This window comes from Anguilla anguilla, chromosome 2, assembly GCF_013347855.1.
Source record: "Anguilla anguilla isolate fAngAng1 chromosome 2, fAngAng1.pri, whole genome shotgun sequence".
In the NCBI taxonomy this organism is placed as follows: Eukaryota; Metazoa; Chordata; class Actinopteri; order Anguilliformes; family Anguillidae; genus Anguilla; species Anguilla anguilla.
Genome location: NC_049202.1, coordinates 74,446,624 through 74,467,725, shown reverse-complemented (window position 1 = coordinate 74,467,725; position 21,102 = coordinate 74,446,624). Strand labels below are relative to the sequence as shown.

General features: G+C 38.1%; 4 protein-coding genes across 5 annotated transcripts in view; 2 read left to right on the top strand and 2 right to left on the bottom strand.

Moving 5' to 3' along the window:
• LOC118219963 (zinc finger protein 708-like) overlaps positions 1 to 21,102 on the bottom strand; it is a 235,537-nt gene that overhangs the window by 104,637 nt on the left and 109,798 nt on the right. The window lies entirely within an intron of this gene.
• Positions 1,657 to 13,792, bottom strand: LOC118219952 (zinc finger protein 271-like). Of its 2 annotated transcripts, XM_035403483.1 has the most exons (4): positions 13,690 to 13,792; positions 5,961 to 6,142; positions 5,564 to 5,709; positions 3,528 to 4,344 (listed from the first exon to the last, which is right to left on the bottom strand). In XM_035403483.1, exons 1-4 carry the CDS (start codon positions 13,719 to 13,721, stop codon positions 4,321 to 4,323), a joined length of 384 nt encoding a protein of 127 aa, XP_035259374.1. In that variant the 5' UTR covers positions 13,722 to 13,792; the 3' UTR covers positions 3,528 to 4,320. The 2 variants fall into 2 exon arrangements, with proteins under 2 accessions (XP_035259373.1, XP_035259374.1); XM_035403482.1 differs by lacking the exons at positions 5,564 to 5,709; positions 5,961 to 6,142; positions 13,690 to 13,792 and adding an exon at positions 5,316 to 5,452 and having other exon boundaries at positions 1,657 to 4,344.
• On the top strand, positions 6,386 to 10,818 carry LOC118219965 (zinc finger protein 883-like). Its single transcript, XM_035403515.1, has 2 exons — positions 6,386 to 6,529; positions 7,348 to 10,818. Exon 2 carries the CDS (start codon positions 7,381 to 7,383, stop codon positions 9,379 to 9,381), a length of 2,001 nt encoding a protein of 666 aa, XP_035259406.1. The 5' UTR covers positions 6,386 to 6,529; positions 7,348 to 7,380; the 3' UTR covers positions 9,382 to 10,818.
• LOC118219989 (zinc finger protein OZF-like) lies at positions 13,541 to 19,652 on the top strand. The gene is made up of 2 exons (XM_035403574.1): positions 13,541 to 13,673; positions 16,171 to 19,652. The coding sequence occupies exon 2, from the start codon at positions 16,307 to 16,309 to the stop codon at positions 17,807 to 17,809; it is 1,503 nt and encodes a 500-aa protein (XP_035259465.1). The 5' UTR covers positions 13,541 to 13,673; positions 16,171 to 16,306; the 3' UTR covers positions 17,810 to 19,652.

Sequence of the window (21,102 nt, the reverse complement as noted above, 5' to 3'; positions counted from 1 at the left end):
ACGGCATTGCCTCAGCCGCATTTACAGTGTGGATCAGAGTGGATCTAGAAAGGCATGTTGACAGATTCAGCCAGCTTTCTCAAATGACTAACAGAAAGTGATCTTTGTGAACTCCTTAAGCATGACAAAACACTTATCAAAATAAAAGTCCATCCAACATTACACCTTAAAGGCAACACAAGGCCATCTCACGGTATACTTTTTACTACAGCCTACAGTATATAAGCATGCTGGTTAGATCAGCAGTAACCTAATATCAATTTTGTTTGCCCTAAAGCCTACTAATGTCCATTTTACTCAAAGATGACAAGTGAGCAAAATGGACATTTGTATACTGTGTTACAATTTAAAACATAATCATGTAATTTAATATAACAAAAAAAAACATTTTTTTTCAACAATGGCAAATTGCTCTTGAAGACAAAAAAGTTCAATACTGATCTGATGATAATCTAAGAGAATCAGATGAGTTTAGACATTTTAGTTTATCATTTTGCCAAGGAAATGTTGCTAGTTTAACAAATACATGTCTACTCAAAATTGTACATTTCGGACTGGAAATCCTACTCTCCTGTAGAACAAAGATCCTAATAAAAGAAGCATGAAATGGACTCAACAGAATGTCTAGTAACTAAATCAGATGGGTATTAGAAAACATGCCTAAAATATCCCATTTCTACAATAATCTAGATATTTTTGTTACTGTCACTTAATTTAACATAGGTGCAATTATTATTATTTTTAAACTTCACATGTTCAGGCAAACTGAAAATAATGAAAACAATTCAAGCTCCAAGAGTCATTTTATTTGTTGCACAATTATTGAGTTATGTGCAACAGGAATTTAAAAAAAAACATTACAGAGGTAGTAAATGTGAATACAATGACACAATGAAGGACATTGTATGAACTCTAAACTTTTCATGGCACAAAGGCTTTGACATGCACACATTTTTACTGAAGCATTCTTTCATGCACAATTCATATACAACATTGAACAATAAAGAGTAAAACGATGATCCTTAAATAATATCTCAGATAAACCATACTATCATCAGTGTTAGGTGACATGCATATTACAGCTTCTACACTGAAACGACCAGTATAGTCAAATGCGTTTTCAAAATACAAATTTGCAAAACACATTACGATGTTTGTTCATACAGTGCAGACAGTTTTCACGTCTCTTTCATGAAATTACTTGGGTGCGAATTTCATCGTTACAAAATATCACCCTTCAATCAGCAAGAAATGACATTCAACCATTGTTACGGCCAGCCCAAACGCCGTAACAAACAGGTCCTATATACCAAAAAAACAAGACAAACTGATCTAAACAAAACAAAAATCCCAGACATTTATTAGTTTAAGTCAAACTAAAACGCAAACTACAAACAAAAACCCACAAAGTTCACCAAACAAAACGACCTTCACAAACTCCAAAAACACAAAACCACAAAGCAAATGACAAGCCACACACAAAAAAAAAACACTAAAGAAGATCTCCCCTGCCTCATACTGCAGGGCTTATGTTGGCCACAGGCAGGTGGAGGCAATCAAGCGATTCGGTAATTAGCCTACCTCCACCTGCACTACCCAGATCAGCAGAGGCAGGGGACGTAACACCATTAAAAGTAATTCAAATATTTTTTTTTTAAAACAAAATAGTGAAAAACACTTGTTACAGAAGAAAATGGCAGTGCATATTGTCCCAGACATTGTACTTTTTTTCAAACTGTCCAAAATACAAACATTGAACAAATATCAGAAGCAAAACTATAAACTGGACAACTACAAACAGTGACAAATAGTTTTACCACCTTTAGTAGTATTACCACCTTTTACTCACTCCTTCAATTCAAACTAAAACACCCACCAGACAAGACTTTCGAAAGCACAAAAGGCTGATTTGTACAAATAGATTCAAAGGATTCTCAAATTAATTAAGTGGTTCTATTAAAACTGAAGCAAAACATTTTCCATTATACGCAGCACGAAAGGGATGAAACTTTCCATAATGGGTACATTTGTCAGCCTATTCACCAGTAGGAATTTTCTGGTGCCTAACCAAATAACATAATTTGGAAAAGCACTTTCCACACTGAAGACATTTGTATGGCTTTTCACCTGTATGAATCCTCAGGTGGAGAATTAAAAAACTTGCACCCAAAAAGCACATCCCACACTGAGTACACTTGTAGGGTTTTTCACCTGAATGAATTATACTGTGACAACTGAACTCATTTTTTTTGGAAAAACACTGCTCACACTGAGTACACTTGTATGGCTTTTCACCTGTATGAATTCTGTGATGCATATTGAAATGAGATATTGTGGAAAAGCACTTCCCACACTGAGGACATGTGTATGGCTTTTCACCTGTATGAACGGTCTTATGGGTATTTAATGCATTTGTTTGGGAAAAACATTTTCCACACTGAGTACATTTATAGGGCTTTTCACCTGAATGAATTCTCTGATGTGTATTAGACTGAGATATTGTGGAAAAGCACTTCCCACACTGAGTACATTTGTAGGGCTTTTCACCTGAATGAATTCTCTGGTGGCTATTTAAATGAGACTTTGTGGAAAAGCACTTCCCACACTGACAACATCTGTAGGGCTTTTCACCTGTATGAATTCTCAGGTGTATATCAAAATAAGATTTTTTATGAAAACACTTTTCACACTGTGTACACTTGTATGGCTTTTCACCAGCATGAATTCTCAGATGGCTACGTAAATTAGAAATTTTGGAAAAGCACTTCTCACAGTGAGAACATTTGAAGGGCTTTTCATCTGTATGAACTGCCTGGTGGCGATTTAAATGAGAAACTTTGGAAAAGCACTCCTCACACTGAGGGCATTTGTATGGCTTTTTACCTGTATGAATTCTCAGGTGTCTATTTAGATGAGTTTTTGTACGAAAACTCTTACCACACTGTGTACACTTGTATGGCTTCTCAACTGCATGAATTCTCAGGTGTGAAGTTAAGTCAGATTTTGTACGAAAACACTTCTCACACTGTGTACACATGTATGGCTTCTCATTTGTATGAATTCCTAAATGTCTATTCAACTGAGATTTTGAATAAAAATCTTTCTCACAGTGTGTACACTTGTATGGCTTTTCACCAGTATGAATGATAAGGTGTGTATTTAAATCGGATTTTGTACAAAAACACTTTCCACACTGTGTACACTTGTATGGCTTTTCACCTGTATGAATTCCCAGGTGTCTATTCAACTGAGATTTTGTATAAAAATCTTTCTCGCAGTGTGTACACTTGTATGGCTTTTCACCTGCATGAATTCTAAGGTGTGTATTTAAATCAGACTTGGTACGAAAATGCTTACCACAGTGTGTACACTTGTATGGTTTTTCACCTGTATGAATTCTAAGGTGTGTATTTAAATCAGATTTGGTACGAAAATGCTTACCACAGTGTGTACATTTGTATGGTTTTTCACCTGTATGAATTCTGAGGTGTCTATTTAAATCAAATTTTGCACGAAAACACTTACTACACTGTGGACACTTGTATGGCTTTTCACCAGTATTAGTTTCCCCTTTGTTTCTACAAACGAGCTGGTTTGGAAAGAAGTTCAAAAGGTTTGGTCCTTTACTGGAATTAATAATCAGGGGTTCAATAATCACATTCATTCTATGACAATTAGTATGTGTGTTGCTACCATTTGTACTCTTCTGGACAATTCTGATCTCATTATTCTCAATGTTGATATTGGAAGGATGATTTAAGTCCCTGCATTGGGTTGGAAAATCACACATTTCCTCTTTTTCAGAGATTGGATTTTGCTCTCCACCACATTGCCAAGTTTCAGTCTGGTCTTTTTGATCATCACCAGTTCCACGCATCATAGTATTCATGAGATCACTCACTACACCTTCACTGGATTCACACTTAATATCCTGCAAGTCACTGTTGTGTTCGACCTTAACGTATCCTCCATCATCAGTAGCCATTTTGATTTGACAAGGAGGCAGATGGGTTACATATCCAAGCTCTGTACTGTCGAGGCTCTCTGTCTTAATAAGATCTCCAGTATGGGTGGATCCCAGATCAGTTTCTGTTTTAATTAGTGATGCGTGTGTGTGGACTACATCACTGACCCTGCTGTGTGCTGTAACACACTCTAGCTCCAGTGTGTTGAGTCCTGGTGCAGCACACTCTGTCTTAGAATCTGCCAGTCCACTGAGTTCCTCTTCTTTCTGTCTGATCCAGGGCTGCTCAGTGAGCTCTGGTAGTGTTGTCTCAGTGTCCTGTCTCAGACAGACTCCTGCCTGCATCATCCTGCTGCTCAAGGTGTGCATACGTGCAGCTCCTGGAGGGAAACCGAGATAGAGAGAGAGGGATTTATCCTTATCCTTTAGGCCCTACTGCAGCAGCTGGCACATTCTTCACACTCTGCAGTCCAGTAGATGCCTGCAGTTTCGTATTATGAGATGGGGAAAATGCTTCTCTTCCTCTCTAGGTGATACCTCAGATCAATTTTCAAGACACGGTTTTCACTGTAACTGTCACTTTTAGTGTTTTTTGTAGAACAGTGGCAGAAAGCCATTCCTGAAGTGCCTCAGACTGGGCTTGCCATGGCATATAAGGTGGCCAAAACAGGTCTGCATGAGGTTTATAGTGGAATCGGCATCACTGAAACTCCATGGACATTCGATGTGGATTTTGAGGCCACTGCTAGGCCACCCTGGTCCCGCTTTACACACCAGAAACAGATCACCTCTGCACACCACCCCCGAATACTGCACACACACCACCGCCTCACAAGGGACACACAGAGACTGTGTACTATTCCTCATTATTACCAGTATGCCATATTTATGTATGGGGGCAAATAGGGAGGGTTTTAAATCAAAGACAAAAGCATATAAGAGCTTCTAAATTCACGGTTGAGATATCGGGTGTAATTTAGACCGTAGAGCACTCTCTTAATCTTATGTTAACCCCAGATCTTATTTTCTGTAAGAATCGAAATCCCTTTGCGGAAAAAAGCAATGGAAATCTGCCGAGGGACCCATGCTAAAAATTCACACGTTAACTCACTTCCAGTTTTTAGGACTAACTACAAAAGGTAACACTTTTTTGTTAACGTTATTTTGCGACATCTTTAACTCACTGCAACTATTCCGATCATCTTATTGAGAAGTAGCGATGTACCAGTGCTAAAATGAATTCTCCAATCTCCACATTAGCAAATACCTAGCATATTTTCTGAAAACAGCGACAGAATTGCTTGTAAACGAAGCGGAACTGTTAGGTATCGATATCATGAAAAAAACTTACCTTCATTCGTTGATGATACATTCACTTTAAATCAATGGTTTGTTTAACCATATAGCCTAATTCTGAACGAATGATCCCGTGTGCATGTTAAGGGTGTATAAAATGCACATCTTCACAAACGCAATGCGGAGCATAATCGATGCAGAGCAAAATATTTATGAATTCCCGGATCCAAGGAGAATTTCATTATGGGGAACAGGAGTTTCACTCATGGAGATATACAACAACTGGAGACAGCTTCCGCTCACCCGTTCCATTGATTCCCACGGGAGCTGCTCATTGCTTAGAGTACACAATATGTAGAGACAGCGCCAATAGATGAGGAGCGCACGCCAGCTCACTGATCTTGTGAAGTCCCGGAAGTCCCTGAACTGCGCGTGCTGAGGGCAAAACACTGGAACACAAATTACCATGCAAGGTAACATAATTTAATTATAAGCATATTTGCAATTATTTTTAAGTATACCTCATCCCTTTAATGTATATAAGTATAATGTATAAGTATATCTAATCACTTTGTATTTGAATGATAAAAGCCCACTGGCATAAACCATAGTTGACCGGGACAGTTTTTTGCTGATGGGGTACATTTATCAGCACTATGCAATGACAGGTTCTTCAGCTATATAAATGCAGTCCATTTACCATTTACCATGCTTAGATTCATGTTCGTTCCAGAGTGCACGACAGTAACATTACAGCCTCCATTAATTGGCTTCAAACGTCTATGAGTAGCTCCATGGTAGGCGGAAGATGTCTCCGGTCCATCTTGGTGGGACAAGCTTCTTCTGTAGATTCGACCTGCTCTGCTGAACTCACAGAAGTGGCTGAACTTACAAGAAATAGGGGAAGAACTTAATATTAACAAAATTCTGAAAACATTTACGGTGAAAAAAGGCTGACATTTCGCATACAGTACTTACTTAAAAGCAGTTGGGTTGATCCATAGAATTTTAGTTTTTTTTTTTTTTTTTTTGTTTGTTTTTTAATCAGTCTCCTTAGTTCGTACTCCACACCCGTGGGTGGCGGTAATACACCCTCTGTCGTTTTCAGACAGTGTTAAACGAAACGGATGAGGAAAAAGAAGAAGACGAAGAAGTCTTGATGGTGGTTGTACTCCGTTTTGCCCTTTATGGCGAACACAGATTAAACACCCACTTTACGTTACATCCAACTCAACAAACAATTGAGTTGAAAAAATTCAACGAATCGGAGTAAGTCTTTTCTTCCCCATAATATGATTCTTTAACTGTTCTGTTCATTTTGTTCACAAGCTTCAGTTTGGTTGCTTTTCATTAACTAGATGTTTGTGCAAGTTATGTATTTACTAATTTGTCAGTATGGCAGACGTTCTTGTACAATTCATTTTAGAGTTAGAAAACTTGGTACTAGTCAAACATTTACTTCTCTATAAGATAGTAATTAAAATTTATACGAGTTAAAGATCTTGCCCAGTAAAGTTAGCATGGCGTTAACAGTGGCGTCACTTCGTAGAACCCTTAGGGGTTGTTCACGAAACTAATTGTTCATTACTCTGCCGCATTATGCGCATCCGCGCGAATGCTTGTGATCTACACAGTACAGGGTTGCTGCACACTTTTTGAAATCAAATTTAATGCTTTTTAAGACTTTTTGTAAGACCTCGACAGAGAAACTTTAATACCCTTTCCACAGCAAAACAAATGAACATTAGGGCTGGGCTTCATGTTTGAAATCAATTTGACAATTAGTAGGGATATTTTTCTGGATAAATATGTAAAATGACAAAGTAATCAAATTAATGGCAAATGCAATGAACTATGTCCCACTGTTACGCTTTAGATTAGATAAAACTCTTTGTGTTTACATTTCAAATGCCTATAATTTCTTTGTTTTTTGAGACATCTGCAACTGTGCTGACATGGTACTTCATAATGCGAGAGTGCCTTCCTGAGTCAGGCATCTGCAGGACTGCAGAGTGTAAAGAATGTGTCAGCTGCTGCAGTAGGACCTGTTTGATTCAGACTTATTCCCTTCCCCTGTTTCCCTCCAGGAGCTGCACTTCTGCACACCTTTGAGCAGCGGTATGATGCAGGCAGGAGTCTGTCTGAGACAGGACACTGAGACAACACTACCAGAGCTCACTGAGCAGCACAGGATCAGACAGAAAGAAGAGGAACTCAGTGGACTGGAGCCTGTCCACATGGCAGAGTCAGAGACAGAGTGCGCTGCACCAGGACTCAACACACTGGAGCCAGAGTGTGTTACAGCACACAGTGGGGTCAGTGATGTACACCACACACACACTTCACTGATTAAAACAGAAACTGATCTGGGCTCCACCCACACTGGGAATCTTATTAAATCAGAGAGCCTCGACAGTACACAGCGGAGAAATGTAACCCATCTGCATCCTGACCAAATCAAAACAGAAACTGATGATGGAGGATACCTGAAGGCGGAAGACATCAGGCACTTAGAGAATATTAAATGTGTTGATATGAAATCTGATCAAATCAAGTGTGAATCCAGTGAATGTTTAGTGAGTGATCTCGTGAATACTGTGATGAATGGAGTTGATGTTGCTTACAAAGTCAAGACTAGCACATTGCCATGGGTCAGAGTGACAAACCCAAACTGTAAAAACGAAGAAATTCATGATCCGCTGACTCAATCTAGGGACTTAAAACATTACTGTGACATAAACAACGCAAATAATCAGACCAGAAATTTCCAGTTAAGTGCAAACAATAGCAGCAAACATATTCATTGCCAAAGAACGGATGTGATTGAACCCATGATATTTAATTCAAGTAAAAAATCAAGCCTTTTGAATTTTTCTCAAAAGAAGACAATTCATCGAAATAAAGAAGTAGTTAACAATGGTGAAAAGCTATACAGATGTTCTCAGTGTGAGAAATACTTTAATTCCAAATCTGGTTTAAATAGACACCTGAAAGCTCATGCTGGTGAAAAGCTGTACAAATGTTCTCTGTGTGGCAAGTGCTTTGTTACAATATCTTATTTAAATGCTCACCACAAAATTCATACAGGTGAAAAGCCCCACAAATGTACTCAGTGTAAGAAGTGCTTTTCCACAATATCTAATTTAAATGTTCACCTGAGAATTCATACTGGTGAAAAGCCATACAGATGTTCTTATTGTGAGAAGTGCTTTTCCAAAATATCTGATTTAAATATCCACCGGAGAATTCATACAGGTGAAAAGCCCTACATGTGTACTGTGTGTGGGAAGTGTTTTTCCCAAATAAGTGGTTTAAATTGCCACAAGACAATTCATACAGGTGAAAAGCCCTACAAATGTACTCTGTGTGGGAAATGCTTTTCCACACCATATAATTTAAAGCACCATCAGAAAATTCATACAGGTGAAAAGCCCTACAAATGTACTCTGTGTGGGAAATGCTTTTCCACATCATTTAATTTAAACGACCATCAGAAAATTCATACAGGTGAAAAACCCTACAAATGTACTGAGTGTGACAAGTGCTTTAATACAAAATCAGCTTTGAGTGTACATCTGAGAGTACATACAGGTGAAAAACCCTACAAATGTTCTCAGTGTGGGAAGTGTTTTTCGATTAGATGCAATTTAAATATCCATCAGAGAATTCATACAGGTGAAAAGCCCTGCAAATGTTCTCATTGTGGGAAGCACTTTGCTACATTACATAATTTAAATAGCCACTTGAGAGTTCATACTGGGGAAAAGCCCTACAAATGTACTGAGTGTGGGAAATGTTTTTCCACAATATTTAGTTTAAATATACACCACCAAGTTCACACAGGTGAAAAACCCTACAAATGTACAGAGTGCGGGAAGTGTTTTTCCCAAACAAGTGATTTAAATCGCCATAAGAGGATTCATACAGGTGAGAAACCCTACAACTGTACTCAGTGTAGAAAGTGTTTTTCCCAAAAAAGTGCTTTAAATAAGCACCAGAGAATTCATACAGGTGTAAAACCCTATAAATGTACTGAGTGTGGGAAGTTTTTTTCCCAAAAAAGTGCTTTAAATACCCACCAGAGAGTTCATACAGGTGAAAAGCCCTACAAACATGCTTAATGTGGGAAGTGTTTCTCTGAACCATGTACTCTATCTTGCAACAAGATTATTCAAGAAGGTGAAAAGCCATATAGTTGGTGTAAAGGGGTTAATAAATAATCAAATTAAAATATCTGTCAGCATGTTCATAAGGATGAAAATCCCTACCTTTGTATTCAGTGTGGGAAGTGTCTTAATGGAAAGGGATTCTTTATGTACACACTTGAGAATTCATCCACATAAAAAAAAATTTTAAACAAAAAAATTGCTTTAAATTGCCATCATATGATTCAATCAGATATAAAGCAGATGTCCTCAATGTGGGAATTTTTTTTTAAGCTGCATGAAACTCCATCCAGAGAATTCATTTGGGTGAATAGTCTTACACGTGTACACGGTGTGGGATGCGCTATTTAATGAAATCCCATTTAAATTTGTGCCGGAAAAATCTTTGGGGAGAATCCCTCCTTGTCTACCCATTGTGGGAAGTATTTTTTGAAAGCAAGTCATTTTAATGACCAGCACAGAATCAAACCGGTTGAAAACCCCCATAAATTGTTGTCACCAAAAAATACCCTTCAGGTAAAAAACTTGCCTCAGTGTGGAAAATGTTTCCCAGGTGTATAATTTATGCAGCCACCACAGAATTCATGCTGGTGAAATGTTTTATGGTTATTTAAAGCCAGATAATTCCACCAGAAACTGAAGAAGTGTAACCTGTTTAGCTTTTTGTAGGCTAAAGGGACTTTTCCACAGGGCTCTCTTATCAATGCCCTGCTATAGGGAACTGATGCTAAAATAAAATTTCAATTTTGTTTTTCTATTTTCCAAAAAATTGTCAGGAGTGCACTTCTAGTACATTTTTTTTTGATTGCATTTTTGTTGGAAACTTTTCCTGCTGTATCGTAGGGCCGTGTATAATTCCCCTGTGGTTTTACTTGCTGGCTCGCTGTTTGGACAGGTGTTTGAGAAACGACACACTAAGTGGGGCAAACTTGGATGCCATTTTGTCCATAATAAGCGTGTCACCACTTTGTTCTTTGGAAAAGAATTTCCCTTGAAGTCCGAAGGATATATATTTTTGAAATTTTGAAATGATGATGAAATTGACACCAGAGTAAATTGTTTGAAAGAAACAATGTGAACACTTTGTATATACTGTAGAAAGAAACATGGTAGTGCATATTGCCAACTTGAAGTTTGAAAATGAACTTGACAGTATTGGCCTTTTCAGTAATTTTCTGCCAATGTAGAGGATGTAATGCATATGTCTGAAAGCTGATTATTAGACTTGAGATAGTATGTTTTCAAAGGTGTATATAAGTTGCATAAACTCTGTCTGTATGTGCCATTGCTTCTTGCTTTGCTACCCCTGTTTATAAATCTAATTTCATTTCTGCTGCTAATTCCTCATAATAGAAATTGTGTAAGAAATAAATTTGACTCATGTTGTGTGAATTGTATTACATATGTTGAATGTTGTTGGCCGAACATGTAATTGCTTTTGAAGGTAAGTATGTTGTTTAAAACTCATTTGATTCTGTTACTGTACATTTTGAACAATCCATTTCAGAAAAACTGCAACAGTAGAACTCTAGAAATCTCAAGTGAGAAAGTAAAAAAAGAAAGGCAGAATGTGTCATTTGGCTTGAGAACAATTTTTTAATAAAGGGAGCTTGAAAATTGACAGACTTCTTGTTTGGCAGTTTAAAAAAACAGGAGGCTTCCAGCATTGTTCTTGCAATAAAGATAGATAATGAACTGGTTTATTCATCAAAAGGAATAAATAAGGTCTTACAGCATTTTGTCTGTAGTTTAAGTAAAATAGGCATGAAAGTTGGAAGAAACATGGCAAAGAACAGTTAGGCTTAGATGTGTGGAGCCAAGTAAGCATATTGTGGTAAGGTTATTCCCAGCAAGAGATTGCAAAAAAGCTTAAGGTTCAGTACATACTCAGAAGAGTCCAGTTGATGTGTACTAATTAGTTAAAGGTGCAGTGTGTAGGATTTAGTGGCATCTAGCTGTGAGGTTGCCGACTGCAACCACCCCCCCCCCCCCCCAACCTCTCCCTTTCCAACGACGTAAGCTATGGTGGCCTGTAAGTTCCAAAAATGATGTCATCGTCTACGACAGCATCGAGTAGCCAAGTGTCAAGTGATTGTTCCTTGATAGATTTATAAATTGTATTTAGTTATTTAGTCTGTAAAACTATAGGTCATAGCTTACAAGTAAGAAAGCGATTATGATTGTTAATTATTCTGCATTGTGGTAGCGTTTTATTGCTAACATTAGCTGCTTTGCATGGTAAATCATAAAAAGACATGATGCGTCACAAAAACGATTACACTACTAACCCTTACATTACAGTGTGAAATATCATTATAAAATACCACTAACCTATTTTAAGACACTTAATTTAAAAAATAACGTATATGACCAAAATATTTTGAGCAGTAATACTTAGCACTGATGAAATTTGTTTTCAACAGATAGAGACAGTAAATCAATTATATATTCCCATCCGCTTCTGTCTTACACCAAAAAATGCTTCCAGTCTATCTATCTGACTAGCAATCCCCAACAGCTGTGGCGTAGAGTCCGACAGCCGCCCCGCCCACTCTCTCTCTGCAGCCAACGCAAGAGACTATGCTGTCTGCCCCCCTAATAAATTAATTCCCCACTATCAATAACTCCCTTTTCTGGGAGGATGTGGCCACCTGGGTGCCCAGTGGCTCCTCAGTCCTCCCACTCTCAGGGTCGAGATCCAATTCCTGCAAGGGCTGGAATTGGTTGGACACCACAACCTCTGGAAATGTCACCCGTGTGGTGAGCACACCCTTTTCTGTGGCTGCGCCCCACTGTCACCCATCTATCTCTCCCTGCCTGCTCTGGCTTCTCCCCTTTTCCCAGTTGTGACGTGCACACCAAATCCTTATAGGACACACTACTCAGTTCCTGGAACTCTGATAATTGCGATAACTGTGGAGTCAAGCAAGCTGGCCCTCAAGATCAAGAATCTTCCTCTCAAGGTGCTCAACCAGTTGGCAATGGTCGCTTTCCAGAAGCGCGATCATCCTGCAACTGTCACACAGCTTTGGCCACATGTTTAGCCACTAACTATCTCTCCCTATGTCTAGACCAAGTTACTGCCGAAACGGAAGCACCAAGACCGCACTTTCAAAAACCTGGACATGGCTTTGGACAACTAGCAGCAGAAACTGGAGAGGAAAAATAAATAAGGCACTTTCATCTAACGTTAACTGCTGAATAAGTAACAAAAAACGAACTACCAGGAGTGGAATCATTCAAGTAATATTAAACTTAACTAGCTTTATTCTAAGTAGAAATGACTGAAGGAACGCCTGTATTAGGCAATATTCAATTCAATTCAAATAAATTGAATTGAATTGAATATTTTAATTATATCTCAGAACAAAATACACAATTTTTTAAAAAGTTTTTTTAGCTAGAATAAATTTCTAATAAACTACAGCTAATGTTAGTACGTAAAATGCCGAGACGGAGACACCAAGCCTTCAACTTAAAAGTGCGCAGGTAGCTCCAGACAACTATAGCAGCAGAAACTGGAGCATAAATAAATAAATAAAAATAACGCACTTAACTATAAGCGTTAGCTTTGCGTTAACGTTAAGCGTTGAATTAATAACACTGAAAAGAACTACCAGGAGTGGAATCTCCCTGGTTATAATCACCTAACTTAGCTAGCTTTTTACTAGCTTATTACAAATGACTGGAATCCCTGTACTAGGAAATATTTTCAGAATCTCAGAACAGACTACAACCAAAATCTTCCTGGAATCAAATTATTATAATAAACAACAGCTAATGTCAGCATATAACAATAAGGGCAAACTATCTAGCTACAATAATACTTTGATCCTGGGGGGTAGGGTAACCACAGAAAAAACCTGCGTTCAAGGAGACCGAATAACCGGTTTGCTAGCCGAGTGCTTAACGGAGAAAAAACTGGAAAGGCCCATCTCCCACCCTCACCCCCGTCCCCTAACGGCAACAAAAGACTTTCACCTTAGGAGCAAAACGGTCTTACCTTACTTGTAATGTAGGGGGGGAGTATGTCTCCTCAGTTCATACTCCACACCCATGGGTGGCGGTAATACACCCTCTGTCGTTGTTAGACAGTGTTAAACGAAACGGGTGAGGAAGAAGACAAATAAGTCTCGGTGACGGTTGTACTCCGTCTTGCCCTTTGTGGTGAACACAGATTTAACACCCACTTTACATTACATCCAACTGAACAAACGATTGCGTTTTAAAATATTCAACGAATCGGTGTAAGTCTTTTCCTACCCATAATGTGATTCTTTAACTGTTCTGTTCATTTTGTTCACAAGCTTCTCGTTTGGTTGCTTTCCATTAACTAGGTGTTTGCGTATATGATCTGTTTACTAATTTGTCAGTATGGCAGACGTTATTGTGCAATTTATTTGAGAGTTAGAAAACGTGGTACTGGTCAAACATTTACTTCTCTACAAGATGGCAATTAAAATTTATAAGAGTTAAAGATCTCGCCCAGTAGAATGGCGTTAACAATGGCGTCACTTCGTAGAAGTTGTTCACGAAATTAATCCGTGGAATTGTTCATTACTCAGCTGCATTATGCGCATCCCCGCTAATGCTTGTGAACTAAACAGTATACCACGGAACTGTGATGTGATTTGGTGAAAACTGGACAACCAGTATGTGCAGTAGTATAGAGTCATAAGTTGGAGGCACTCTACTAAAAAAATACTTTTATTTTCTTTTATTATAAATGTTCTTTTTGTGCTTCATTCCGTGGTTCATTTTATTGTCCGAACAGTACAGTAAAACACCCGACGTTTAAAGCCAAAGCTTTTTTTAGGGGTGCTCTATTCAACATGACATGCCTGTAGTTTGTACAGCACTGATTGGTCAATGGCGATGACACATCATGTCCAACAATGATGGCCAACAGACAATATACATGGTTTCCACCAGTATGCATACACTAAATGCAGAGGATTTTGTGAACTAAGGCAATCCATCAATTATCTATACCTGCTTATCCTGGGCTGGTGCACCCGGCTTTTGTTTGGTAGATTATTCTTTAAAGCTGTTTTACAGAGGGCCACCTCCCCTTTTTTGTGCAGTAGTGTAAAATAAGCAGAGATTAGGGGCTGATTGGTCCCAGTTTAGCATGTTGGCAACAACAGGACATGTCCTGTATCAAGACAAGATGGGTCAGTTGCAGTATGGTTAGCTAGAGTTCTAACCTTCGTGCCACAGAGGTATATAAATGGTAAATGGACTGCATTTATATAGCGCTTTTATCCCAAGCGCTTTACAATTGATGCCTCTCATTTGCCAGAGCAGTTAGGGGTTAGGTGTCTTGCTCAAGGACACTTCGACATGCCCAGGGCGGGGTTTGAACCAGCAACCCTCTGACTGCCAGACAATCGGTCTTACCTCCTGAGCTATGTCACCCCTACATATATAAGGAATGAGGAAGCAGTTAAAATGAAAAGTGTTTGGGTTGGATACATTTTCATAAATTGGTTAATCAACTATAATGGTTTAATGATTCTGATTCATATGTAGTTGATTTGTATAATGCTCAATGGATTTAAAGATGATGTAGGCAGAACTGCATCTAGGCTCTAATTGGTATTGTTCAGACCCAGGTCAAATACGTATTTGTTTTGGATTCAAATACTTTTTTTCATATTTTTTAATGAATACAGTGACAGCAGATAAATTAGCAACAGCATGGGAAGCATGAAAGCATACATGAGATGAAAAATCATTGCATAAATGTCTACAAAAAAGGAAAGCAATGACATGACTATAAAATTAGACACCAAATCTGTACACTGGAAAATAATGGGCAAGAAACTTTCCAGATTGTTTGCTCCAAAACATTTGGAAACTTAAAAATAAGTTGCTTGAAACCTATAGCAGTAAAACAGAATATGCAATATTTTGGTTGAGAACAAATTTTTATGAAAAAGGTGAGAACTGGAAGCCTTGTAAGCTGGATTTTTGCCTATGTTGTTCCTGTAATAAACCAAGATAATGAACTGGGTTATTCATCAAAGGGAATTAATTGGGTCTTCTGACATGTGTATGAGGAGTTACATAGGCTATATTATTTAAGCATGAGGAAATTTCTCTCCAATGTAGATGTACCTGAAATGTCGCCAGAACAAGCAGAATTTTTGCACGCTTCAAATGCTCATGGAAAAAGTCAGGGCCTACTATATTTTATTATGTATGAAGGATGACCAGCTGGGGTAGATGGATTTCCGGCTAGATACCTGAACTCTTGGGTTCTGGTTGGGTTTTATTGTGTTTGGGTGACAATTACAAGCTGTAAACCAGGTTGGCCTGAAGAGGACCTGCTGACCCGGCCAACGAGAGCACCTCACAGCCTTCAGGATGAACCCCTCAGCAGTGGCCTCAAAATCCCTATGGAGTGTCCAGGGGTTTCCAGCGATGCTGCTGGTGCACACTGATTCCACCATACATCATTCCACCCTTCAGAAACTGTTGTATTCTGCTGTTCCACAACAAAATGCAATAAATAAATAAATAAATCACAGAAAGTGGCAGTTACAGTGAAAACTGTGTTTTTAAAATTGGTCTGAGATAGCGACCAGGGAGGGAGAGAAGCATTATAATACTTCATAATGCAAGAGTGCCTCCCTGTGCTGAGTCAGGCATCTGCAGGACTGCAGAGTGTAAAGAATGTGGCAGCTGCTGCAGTAGGACCTGTTTGATTTAGGCTAAATCCCTTCCCCTGTTTCCCTCCAGGAGCTGTATTTCTGAGCAGCAGTATGATGCAGACAGGAGTCTGAGACAGGATACTGAGACAACACTACCAGAGCTCACTGAGCAGCACAGGAACAGACAGAAAGAAGAGGAACTCAGTGGACTGGAGTCTGTCCACATGGCAGAGACAGAGTGTGCTGCACCAGGACTCAACACACTGGAGCCAGTGTGTGTTACAGCACACAGTGGGGTCAGTGATGTACACCACACACACACATCACTGATTAAAACAGAAACTGATCTGGGCTCCACATACACTGGGAATCTTATTAAATCAGAGTGCCCTGACAGTACAGAGCGGAGAAATATAACCCATCTGCATCCTCACCAAATCAAAACAGAGACTGATGATGGAGGATACCTGGAGGCGGAAGACATCAGGGACTTACAAAATATTAAATGTGTTGATAAAAAATCTGATCAAATGAAGTATGAATCCAGTGAATGTTTAGTGAGTGATCTCATGAATACTGGGATGGATGGAGTTGATGTTGAGGTTAATGGTGAAAAGCCGTACAGGTGTTCTCAGTGCGAGAAGTACTTTAATTCCAAATCTGGTTTAAATGCTCACCACAAAATTCATACAGGTGAAAAGCCCTACAAATGTACTTGGTGTAAGAAGTGCTTTTCCTCAACATCTAATTTAAATGTTCACCTGAGAATTCATACCGGTGATAAGCCATACAGATGTTCTCATTGTGAGAAGTGCTTTTCCAGAATATCTAATTTAAATATCCACCGGAGAATTCATACAGGTGAAAAGCCTTACAGGTGTACTCTGTGTGGGAAGTGTTTTTCCCAAGCAAATGGTTTAAATCGCCACAAGACGATTCATACAGGTGAAAAGCCCTACAAATGTACTCTGTGTGGGAAATGCTTTTCCACACCATATAATTTAAAGCACCATCAGAAAATCCATACAGGCGAAAAGCCCTACAAATGTACTCTTTGTGGGAAATGCTTTTCAGCACCATTTAATTTAAACGAGCATCAGAAAATTCATACGAGTGAAAAACCCTACAAATGTACAGAGTGTGACAAGTGCTTTATTACAAAATCAACTTTGAGTGTACATCTGAGAGTACATACAGGTGAAAAACCCTACGTATGTTCTCAGTGTGGGAAGTGTTTTTCAATTAGATGCAATTTAAATATCCATCAGAGAATTCATACAGGTGAAAAGCCCTGCAAATGTTCTCATTGTGGGAAGCACTTTGCCACATCACGTAATTTAAGTAGCCACTTGAGAGTTCATACTGGGGAAAAGCCCTACAAATGTACTGAGTGTGGGAAGTGTTTTTCCACAATTTTTAGTTTAAATACACACCACCGAATTCACACAGGGGAAAAACCCTACAAATGTACAGAGTGTGGGAATTGTTTTTCCCAATCAGTTGATTTAAATCGCCATAAAAGGATTCATACAGGTGAGAAACCCTACAACTGTCCTCAGTGTAGAAAGTGTTTTTCCCAAAAAAGTGCTTTAAATATCCACCAGAGAATTCATACAGGTGTAAAGCCCTATAAATGTACTGAGTGTGGGAAGTGTTTTTCCCAAAAAAGTGCTTTAAATACCCACCAGAGAGTTCATACAGGTGAAAAGCCCTACAAACATGCTTAATGTGGGAAGTGTTTTTCCCAACTATGTGCTCCATCTTTCCACAAGATTATTCAAGAAGGTGAAAAGCCATATAGTTGGTGTAAAGGGGTTAATAAAAAATCAAATTTAAATATCTGTCAGCATGTTCATAAGGATGAAAATCCCTACCTTTGTATTCAGTGTGGGAAGTGTCTTAATGGAATGGCATCCTTTATGTACACACTTGAGAATTCATCCACATATTTTTTTTAAAAATTGCTTTAGATTGCCACCATATGATTCAGACCGATAAAAAGCAGATGTCCTCAATGTGGGAATTTTTTTTTAAGCTGCATGAAACTCCATCCATAGAATTCGTTTGGGTGAATAGTCTTACACGTGTACACGGTGTGGGATGCGCTATTTAATGAAATCCCATTTAAATTTGTGCCCGAAAAATCTTTGGGGAGAATCCCTCCTTGTCTACCCATTGTGGGAAGTATTTTTTGAAAGCAAGTCATTTTAATGACCAGCACAGAATCAAACCGGTTGAAAACCCCCATAAATATCTCCACTGTGGAGAGGGGTTTTTTGTTGTCACCAAAAAATACCCTTCAGGTAAAAAAAAATGTTTCCCAGGTGTATAATTTATGCAGCCACCACAGAATTCATGCTGGTGAAATGTTTTATGGTTATTTAAAGCCAGATAATTCCACCAGAAACTGAAGAAGTGTAACCTCTTTAGCTTTTTGTAGGCTGTGTGACTTTTCCACAGGGCCCTCTTATCAATGCCCTGCTATAGGGAACTGATGCTCAAATAAAATTTCAAATTTGTTTTTCTATTTTCCAAAAAATTGTCAGGAGTACACTTCTAGTGTATTCTTTTTTGATCTGCATTTTTGTTGGAAACTTTTCCTGCTGTATCGTAGGGCCGTGTATAATTCTCCTGTGGTTTTACTTGCTGGCTCGCTGTTTGGACAGGTGTTTGAGAAACGACACACTAAGTGGGGCAAACTTGGATGCCATTTTGTCCATAATAAGCGTGTCACCACTTTGTTCTTTGGAAAAGAATTTCCCTTGAAGTCCGAAGGATATATATTTTTGAAAATTTTAAATGATGATGAAATTGACACCAGAGTAAATTGTTTGAAAGAAACAATGTGAACACTTTGTATATACTGTAGAAAGAAACATGGTAGTGCATATTGCCAACTTGAAGTTTGAAAATGAACTTGACAGTATTGGCCTTTTCAGTAATTGTCTGCCAATGTAGAGGTTGTAATGTGTATGTCAGATAAAGCTGATTATTAGACTTGAGATAAATAAAACAAAAATATACTTCTTTATTCCCTGTCTGTATTATTTTATTGCTATTTTATTATTTTATCGCTTTTCATTATTTTACTGTTTTTATTGTTTTATTGTATTGTTGTATTGTATTCCTGTGATGGAAGGGAGTGGGGAGGAGTTTTTATAAGAATCTATGTATGGTGTATCCTTGTTTTACCTTGTCTTATTCTTTTATTTTGTCTTCTCTTTCTGTAAAGCACTTTGTGTTACAGACATTTATGAAAAGTGCTATATAAATAAATAAATAGTATGTCTTATCTCTGTTGAGTATCTTTGCTTCACTCTTTATTTTTCAAATGTGTATATAAGTTGCATATGAAATTATTTTACATTGTGAATGTGCACATACCAATGCCTTTAGGACGTGCTTATATATAAATTATCTGTATAAATTATCTGTATGTGTCATTGCTTTTTGCTTTGCTACCCCTGTTTATAAATCTAATTTCATTTCTGCTGCTAATTCCTCATAATAGAAATGGTGTAAGAAATAAATTTGACTCATGGTGTGAATTGTATTAAATATGTTGAATGTGGCTGAACATGTAATTGTTTTTGAAGGTATGTAGTCTAAAACTCATTACTGTACATTTTGAACAATCCATTTCAGAAAAATTGCAACAGTAGAACTCTAGAAATCTCAGGTGAGAAAGTATTCAGATGGCTTGCTCCAAATAATTAATAAACTTAAGTTACATGAAATCTGCAACAAAAAAAAAAGAAAGGCAGAATGTGTCATTTGGCCCGAACAATTTTTTTATAAAGGGAGCTTGAAAATTGACAGACTTCTTGTTTGGCAGTTTAAAAAAACAGGAGGCTTCCAGCATTGTTCTTGCAAGAAAGATAGATAATGGACTGGTTTATTCATCAAAAGGAATAAATGAGGTCTTACAGCATTTCTATGAGTCTGTAGTGTAAGTAAAATAGGCATGAAAATTGCAAGAAACATGGCAAAGAACAGTTTGGCTTAGATGTGTGGAGCCAAGTAAGCATATTGTGGTAGTTATTCCCAGCAAGAGATTGCAAAAAAGCTTACGGTTCAGTACATAGAAGTGTCCAGTTGATGTGTACTAATTTGTTAAATTAGGATAGGATTTAGTGGCATCTAGCGGTGAGGTTGCAGATTGCAACCAACTGAATACCCCCCCCCCCACCTCTCCTTTTCCAAGAAGGTAGGATAAGCTACGGAGGCCTGTAAGTTCTAAAAATGATGTCATCGTCTATGGCAGCATTGAGTAGCCAAGTGTCAAGTGATGAGGTTCCTTGATAGATTTATAAATTGTATTTAGTTATTTGGTCTGTAAAACTATAGGTCATAGCTTACATGCAAGATAGTGATTATGATTTTTAATTGTTCCGCATTGTGGTAGCGTTTTATTGCTAATGTTAGCTGCTTTGTATGGTAAATCATAGAAAGACATGATGCGTCACAAAAACTATTACACTACTAACGCTTACATTACAGTGTGAAATATCCTCATTATAAAATGCCACTAAACTATTTTAAGACACTCAATTTTAAAAATAATGTATATAACCGAAATATTTTGAGCAGTAATACTTACATAGCACTGATGAAATCTTATTTGTTGTCAACAGATAGAGACAGAGACAGTAAATCAATGATATATTCCTATCCACTTCAGTCTTACACCAGAAAATGATTCCAGTCTATCAGCAAACATGTGGCTTAGCTATGCCCAGAAGTCCTCAATAATAATAGTTTTCCAAGAAATTACGAAAAATCGTTGACGTTTTGTTAGGCGCAGCGTCTTTTACTGCTACCTCAGAGTGAATACGTAAGTGAATGCGATTGTGGGAGACGACATCCCTTGAGTTCCAGGTTCTTTCTGGGGAGTCGTGAATTCCAACTTTGTGAAACACAGAGGAAGCCGTTCCAAAATTCAACAGCATTTATTATAGATCCACAATAAACAATGAGTGGAATCCTAGACATGCGCAGATGGCTAGTTACCTTTGACGTA